General features: G+C 38.9%; 1 protein-coding gene across 1 annotated transcript; it reads left to right on the top strand.

Moving 5' to 3' along the window:
* Positions 1 to 3,908: 3,908 nt before the first annotated feature.
* On the top strand, positions 3,909 to 7,450 carry LOC128688232 (zinc finger protein 84-like). The gene has a single exon (XM_053775937.2). It carries the CDS (start codon positions 5,671 to 5,673, stop codon positions 6,910 to 6,912), a length of 1,242 nt encoding a protein of 413 aa, XP_053631912.2. The 5' UTR covers positions 3,909 to 5,670; the 3' UTR covers positions 6,913 to 7,450.
* Positions 7,451 to 8,453: the final 1,003 nt, after the last annotated feature.

Below are 8,453 nucleotides of genomic sequence, written 5' to 3'. Positions count from 1 at the left end.
ATCACCAGAGATACCCAATAACTTCCTGGTATCTTGCAATGTATTACTGCCAGTGTGCACAATTATATAAAAAAACAGACCACTTTTGTAGTCACGCAGTACAAATAACTTTATACCAAAGCATTTCTTCTTGCTTGGTATATACTGCTTGAACGACAGTCTGCCTTTGAAGAAAGTCAAAGACTCATCAATAACAAGCTTCCTGAAGGGATAAAAATACATACAGCACTTTTGTTTCAGGTACATAAACACATTCGTGATCTTATACAACCTGTCATTTCTGTCAGGCCTTGTTTTGTCTGAGAAGTGTAGTAGCAGTAGCAGAAATCGATTCACTGGTATAATGTCTCTGAAAGATTTGGTTGAAATCAGTCGGTCTGTCGTCCAGTATGTGGTGACAGTGTGCTTATACACATGTGGCATAAGCTTAATTGTGGCAAAGAACAAGTACATCTCTGCCACAGTTGTGTCCTTCCACTGGTGTAGCCATGATCTTGGTGGAATAATTGTGTTTGCCATATTGTACTTGTAGTATATGTTGCTTTCCCTGACAATAATTTCCATCGGGGGCTCATTGCACAATAACTGAAAGCATTCCAGTTCAGTGAAATTGTTCCCAAGTGTACATGATGGCTGTATTCCACTTTGTGTTTCATCACAGTGATGGGGATTGGGAACAAAATTAGCACCTTGCTGCCAATCCCAGATGCGGTCTGCTCGTGGGTAGTGGATATTGACAGGTGGTTGTGGAGGTTGTGGGAGTGTGGGGTGTTTGAAAGTGGGCTTTGTTGTGGCTGGGGTGAGTCGGCAGTGTGGGTACCAGCATGGCCTGCTCCTGGTGCCACATGAGGCATGCCACCGCCAACGCTACTAACACTACCACCTACTGTCCCATGCACATTAGTCATCCCCATTGTCACAGTATCATCATCTTCACTATAAGTTTTTGTTGTAGGGCCACAGGATACACTCCAAGATTTACTTCTTCCCCTTGGAATGGCATATGGCACACTACCAGAGTGCATGCTGCATTGCACATACTGCTGCTTCACTAGAGAATACAGTGGTCCCTCGCATTTCGTAGTTCTCGGCAATCGTAAATTTCGCCAATCATAGGGGTATTTTCGTATAAACATGGACTCGCTTTTCATAGGTTGACTCGCGAATAGTAGTTCATCCGGGACATGTATGCACGGTGTGAGCCAGGGCGGCCTCCCTACCCAGCCAGTCTGGCATTGTTTACCAGTGAGTGAAGGTCCCCTCAAGTGCTCCTACGAAATATTTCATAATATTCCACTTATTTTAGTGCTTGCAATTACTAAATAAGCTACCATGGCTCCAAAGAAAGCTCCTAGTGCCAAGCCTGTGGTAAAGAAGGTGAGAAATATGTACAGTGACAAAGTCTTGGGCCATTTTTGGGAAGTGTTAAAGAGACACCAGAAACAGAGCTCTCTCCACAGTTACTTTGCGAGACAGGACTAGAATGACTCTCAAGGTGGTCCTAGTGGCATTAAGAAACAGAGAAGAGAAGCAACCCCAGAGAAGCAATTGGTACCTGAGGTGTTGCTGGAAGGGGATTCCCCTTCCAAACTGTAAACAATCCAATCTCTCTCCTCTTCCAGTCTCCCATACACTAAGAAGAATCTCCAATAAAGGTAAGTGTTATGCTGCTAATGTTTCATTCATCATTTCCCATTGTATTGTTTATGTACTATATGTATATTTCATGTAAAAAATTTTTTTGTTTTAATACTTCTGGGTGTCAGGAACGGATTAATTGTATTTACATTATTTCTTATGGGGAAAATTGATTCGCAAATCATAAATTTTGTTTATAGTAACGGCTCCAGGAACGGATTAATTACGAAAAACGAGGGACCACTGTATTCCCTCTTACTGTCACAAGTCGAAGTGCTTTCAGTAGCTTGGAAGTCACTATCAATATCATTTTCATTGCTCACATCTGAGTCCTGTACATGGGGAAAGAGTTTCCTCTTTTGCCCTGGTACAGGTGATTGTGAATGAGATGGCACAGCACCATAGGTGGAAGGTTGTGGGTCGTCTGGGTTTTCACCACTAATTACATTATCCTGGGCATTGCTTTCAGTCACACCCTCCTGAAAGCCATGGAATTCATTTTCTCTGGTACTTCCATCAGTTGATAAATTAGACACAAGTGCAACTCTTGGGTATCTTTATTGAGGAAACGTTTTGCCACACAGTGGCTTCATCAGTCCATACATAGGAGAAACTTGAAGAACAGGAGGAGAATGAGGTAATCAGTCCCTCAACCTTGAGTTGATATGTTCAATCCATCAATCTTGAATAGAATACGGCATATGAGCGAAGAAGCAGCTTATATGCCGTATTCTATTCAAGATTGATGGACTGAACACATCGACTCAAGGTTGAGGGACTGATTACCTCATTCTCCTCCTGTTCTTCAAGTTTCTCCTACGTATGGACTGATGAAGCCACTGTGTGGCGAAACGTTTCCTCAATAAAGATACCCAAGAGTTGCACTTGTGTCTAATTTATGAACATGTCGGTTCTCTGAACCATTCATCTACACTTCCATCAGTGTTAGAACTATCACTCGGGAACAGAGGATCTCCAGTTTGCCGGGAGGTAAGGTATTTCTTACCTCTAGGCATAGTGAACAAGGACTACTAAAATGGCATTCCCACAATGCACCACTGAGTCCCCAATTTTTTTTGTACTGCACACACCCATTATGCAGACCCATTCTCTCACATGTAGGCCTACCAGTTTTCTTCCACTTGATCTGAAGCCACTAGAATTTACGTGTTTTAATGCATCAAAAACGTTGGCTTATAAGACGTATATATATGACAGAAACAGTCAAATGTTTAATAGCTCCTGGAGCAGGAGATACCTCAGTTTGGTGTGCCATAGTTGCTTCAACCCTTAATTTGGTATGAATAATGTTACGAAGCAGTGCAGCAGTAAGAGTTTGTTGGTATTCTATGCGAATGGAACGAGCCAGTCACCAGCAATGCTGTAGAAATAGTTTGGGCAGATTTAGGAGAGTATACTCAGACACCAGCCGCCTCACCAGTGTTGGTGGCATAACCACACATAAAACATTATTTGTAGTGCATACAGTAGGCAGTAATAGCACAGTACAACTTGCAAGATACACACAGTAGCAAGACTGACAGGCAATACAAAACACGATAGTGATGCAATCTGACCGATACCACGACCAGCTCTAGCTCTAGCTCCAGCTCCAGGACAGTGCTCCCATATTAGGAACACAAGTAATGCCTGTGAGACTTGGTAATGGGAATTGGAGCAAACAAACTCAACAGTAGACTTTTATGTATATTTTGCCTCACCTACTTTATACAGATATGTATACTATGTACAATATGTACAGATAGAATGATAAATGTACACCACGGTGACAGATGACAAAGCAAAAGCCAGAGAGAGTGCACCGTACTCACCCAGCAGGTAGGCAAGTCTACCGGTTGTGCTTCCCGCAAGTGAACCACATTGCTTCAGCTTTCGTGGGCTTGCCTGTGATTGGTTAATGAACCATGGTACCAATTTAACAACAGGTACCCTATTGATTGTTAAACTCTTAGCACCTGGTTCGCTGGTTGGGAGGTAGCCTATAAGGGAGTGTGACATACGCTGAATAAATTGTAACATACTCTTTGCATGCTACAATGATTGTGGTACTATCATAATTGTGTGGTCCATGACTGTGGCACTATCATAGTTGTACTTCAGAAAAACTTGTCTAGCACTTGTTCAACCTCAATGTTGCTTATTTGGGGCCATTGTATTGTTCATTAAATTTAATATTTTTACCTCTGAAACTGACTGTCTTTCCAGTAAAGAATTAGCTGCTAATCTCTCTTCTTTTCTTTTGCAGCTCATCCTTTACCAGAAGAATTGCTCTTGCCAGGGCAGAATCCATTGATACAAAGTCTCATGCCTGTGTCAGTGGTACTGTAGATATATAGTTGCATCAGTGTGTGATATGACGACACGTGCTAGAGCAGGAGAATCACTGGATGAAGAGTGTCATCAATCAGTATTTTAATTTTCATCTATCACATTTGAAATTATGCATATACATTACCTGTATTCATAGCATGAATATTCAGAAGATTTATAGCAAATGTGTAGACATTGTTTTATTAATTTCTTTCAAAACAAATATTACCTTTAAAGGCTTTATTATTCATTGGCTTTCTAAAACTAATGTTGCAGCTACTCGAACAGAAACTAATGTTTCATCTGGACAAAGTTCACCAATAATGGTCTAGCAGCCTCTCACACTTACTGCTGTTAGAAATCAGTTATGAAACAAGTCTAATACATAGACTGAACAACTTAAATAATCATACTATTTTGTACTGCAGCAAAGTGTAACAGTGGAATTTATATAAACCAAATTCTGTATTTGTTAAACAATCTTGTGACTTAAAAGTTTCACCTTTGTTAAAGTGAATTTATGTAATATAAGAAATTTGTGATTCCTAAGACATTGTGCACAGAGAACCACGTGAGTGTGTGGTGTGTAAGAGAATATATTAGTCATTGTATAAACCATTGAAGAAAGAACAAATCATTGGACACTAAAAGTTCTTCCCAAAAATATGCGTTTGTTACAATTCATCAGAATATGCCTGAAAAAATATGGCTAACATCATGTTCATCATCACCTGCATTTGATTTAATTATTACCTTCCCTCCTAATTGCCCTTTATAATTGCGTATTTAAAATACAGCAGCAGGGCTAGTCTTGTGGTCTTCAGTATTAAGTTTTCCATAAATTTTTTTTTTTTTTTCAGATGCAACACATACTAACTTATTTTGTAATCCATTCCATAGTTTTACTGCTCTGTTTATAAAGTTTTTTCTAGTATCTTTTAGTACCTCTTTTATATATTATCTATGACTGCTTATGCTGTTTATAAATGGTATTAGGAACTCTTTCAATAATTGTTTTAAATCCTTGTATAGTCTTACATGTGGTTGTCATGACCTGTGTCTTCCTTCTGTCATGTATGGTTGCTGTATCAACTACTTTCATCCTTCCTATCTAAATTATATTAAGTTCTGAGAACCATTTTCTATTTTTTTTTAGGCATTTTATCAGTTTATTTGCAATTTTTTTTTTTTTTTTTTTTGCTGTATATTTAAAATTTGGTCTAATATGTTTAGGGAATTCTCTTCACTGCTATTTTTTTGTTTTATTAGCATATTGTTTGCTCTTTGTATATCAGCCACTTTACTTTCATTGTGAAATCTTGAAGATTCTATAAAGTTTGTTTTATTCTTTTAAAGCCTTTAACTAATGCTGTCCACTATGGTCCTATTGCCTTTTTCTTGTCTACCCTCTTCTTTAGACATTTCAGTATTTCTTTAGATATTCAGTTGGCTGTTTGGGGTTAAAATCTATGAGATCCAATTTGTCATTGTTGTGAAGAGACTGGGAACCTCGCCAGTAGTCTCCCCCACACGTCTTCCTCGGAGTGGGTGATTTTGATTTCATTTGCAACTTTTTTGTAGCTTCTCTTTCTCTCTTGGTTTGCTGTTTACAAACGTTCAACAAAAGTTTTGATTTCATCTTTGCAGCATTAATTAGCCTTGTAGTATTATAACTTTTTAATAAATAAACATACAGTAAACATGAGTAATCACACAGAAAAGAATGTATATCCTTGTCCAGAATGTCAAAAAAAGTTTTCTGGAAAAACACCTTTAAATGCCCACTTGAAAACTCATACAAGAGAGAAACCATATCAGTGCTCAGAGTGCTTGAAGAGCTTTTCATTAAAGTCATATCTAGTGAAACACGCAAGAGTTCATACTGGTAAGAAACCACATCATTGCTCAGAGTGTCTAAAAACCTTTTTGACAAAATCACATTTAGATTCCCACTTACGAGTTCATTCAGGAGAGAAACCATATCAGTGTTCAGAATGTGTAAAGTCCTTCACACATAAATCAAACTTAATAAAGCACATGAGAGCTCATACTGGTGAGAAACTGTACCAGTGTTCAGTGTGTAACAAAGACTTTACTTATGAATCAAGTCTAATAAGCCATTTCCGAGCTCATACAGGAGACAAATATCAGTGTTCAGTGTGTAAGAAAGACTTTTTCTATAAATCAAGTCTAATAAGCCACTTAAGAGTTCATACAGGAGAGAATCTATATCATTGCTCAGTGTGTCTGAAAACCTTTTTAAAAAAATCAAAACTTATTACCCACTCTAGAATTCATACAAATGAAAAACCATACCAATGTTCAGTGTGTCAGAAAGGCTTTAATCAGAAATCAGGTTTAATAGGTCACTTGGGCATTCATACAGGAGAGAAACCACATCAATGTTTAGAGTGTTTGAAGACCTTTTTAACAAAAGCACATCTAGATACTCACATGAGAGTTCATACCGGTGATAAGCCATATCAGTGCTCAGTATGTCTAAAGGTTTTCTCTATAAAATCAAGTCTTGCAAGACACTTGAAAGTTCATACTGGAGAGAAACCATACATCTGTTCAGTTTGTGAGAAAGGTTTTAATAATAAATCCAATCTAACAAGTCACCAGAGAGTTCATGCAGGTGAAAAACCACATCAGTGTTCTCTGTGTCTTAAAGTCTTTTCAAAAAAAGCACATCTAGATTCCCACATGAGAGTTCATACAGGAGAGAAGCCATTTCAATGTTCAGTATGCCATAAGGATTTTTCCCATAAATCAAGTCTAATATATCACATGGGAGTCCATACAAGAGAGAGCTCTTATCAGTGTTCAGTGAATCAAACAGATATTTCTCAGAAATCGAGTCTAATAAAGCAGTTTCGAGCTCATGTCATAGAGAAATCATATGTCTCCAAGACTTCTGAAAAATCAGAAATAAAAAAATAGTGAATGCATCAAATATACCAACATTAATTTTTTGCATTGTAATTTGCCGACTCGCTATAGGATTATTAGTATTTATCAGTCGTATAATTCTTCATGGGTTACTACCATGCCTTCTTCAAGAAGGCACTGGACAGGCACCTAAAGTGAGTACCTGACAAGCCGGGCTGTGGTTCGTATGTCACTTTTTATGCAGCCAACATTAACAGCCTGGTTGATCAAGCTCTGATTCACCACAAGGCCTGGTCATTGATCCCCAAAACCCCTTTCCAAGTATAATCCAGGTATACCATTAACTTAGAATGGAATTTATGGCTACCTCACTTGACATGACATTTGTGAATCTTCAATTGAATCTTGTATATACTTTGATATGAGAGTTGATGATCCTGATAGATTCTTCATTAGCCCTTAATATCAAATGCCCTGAAATAAAATGTCCTTTGAATGTTATGAATTTAAAAAAAAAAAAGTTGATTTAAACTAATAGAGCAAAATAGTCTAAAGAAAATAAAACTAATGAAATTAGTTCTACACACATGGAATTATGGAGAGAAGTTGAAGGTTGTGAAGCATTTGATGTCAACAGCAGGTCTTGCTGCATGGCAACCAATGTTTTCTTTTTGTATTTTCAGTTTTTCTTATTTTTTACATGTTTTCATTTATTTTATTTTTTTTTTATTATCACACCGGCCGATTCCCACCAAGGCAGGGTGGCCCGAAAAAGAAAAACTTTCACCATCATTCACTCCATCACTGTCTTGCCAGAAGGGTGCTTTACACTACAGTTTTTAAACTGCAACATTAACACCCCTCCTTCAGAGTGCAGGCACTGTACTTCCCATCTCCAGGACTCAAGTCCGGCCTGCCGGTTTCCCTGAATCCCTTCATAAATGTTACTTTGCTCACACTCCAACAGCACGTCAAGTATTAAAAACCATTTGTCTCCATTCACTCCTATCAAACACGCTCAAGCATGCCTGCTGGAAGTCCAAGCCCCTCGCACACAAAACCTCCTTTACCCCCTCCCTCCAACCCTTCCTAGGCCGACCCCTACCCCGCCTTCCTTCCACTACAGACTGATACACTCTTGAAGTCATTCTGTTTCGCTCCATTCTCTCTACATGTCCGAACCACCTCAACAACCCTTCCTCAGCCCTCTGGACAACAGTTTTGGTAATCCCGCACCTCCTCCTAACTTCCAAACTACGAATTCTCTGCATTATATTCACACCACACATTGCCCTCAGACATGACATCTCCACTGCCTCCAGCCTTCTCCTCGCTGCAACATTCATCACCCACGCTTCACACCCATATAAGAGCGTTGGTAAAACTATACTCTCATACATTCCCCTCTTTGCCTCCAAGGACAAAGTTCTTTGTCTCCACAGACTCCTAAGTGCACCACTCACTCTTTTTCCCTCATCAATTCTATGATTCACCTCATCTTTCATAGACCCATCCGCTGACACGTCCACTCCCAAATATCTGAATACGTTCACCTCCTCCATACTCTCTCCCTCCAATCTGATATTCAATCT

The sequence above is a fragment of the Cherax quadricarinatus genome, unplaced genomic scaffold, assembly GCF_038502225.1.
Source record: "Cherax quadricarinatus isolate ZL_2023a unplaced genomic scaffold, ASM3850222v1 Contig4365, whole genome shotgun sequence".
In the NCBI taxonomy this organism is placed as follows: Eukaryota; Metazoa; Arthropoda; class Malacostraca; order Decapoda; family Parastacidae; genus Cherax; species Cherax quadricarinatus.
The sequence above is the reverse complement of the archived record's forward strand: the minus strand, read 5'-3'. Positions and strand labels throughout refer to the sequence as shown.

Bases quoted from the DNA above. Each gene is read 5' to 3' on its own strand.
- LOC128688232 (XM_053775937.2), top strand. From the start codon at position 5,671: ATGAGTAATCACACAGAAAAGAATGTATATCCTTGTCCAGAATGTCAA.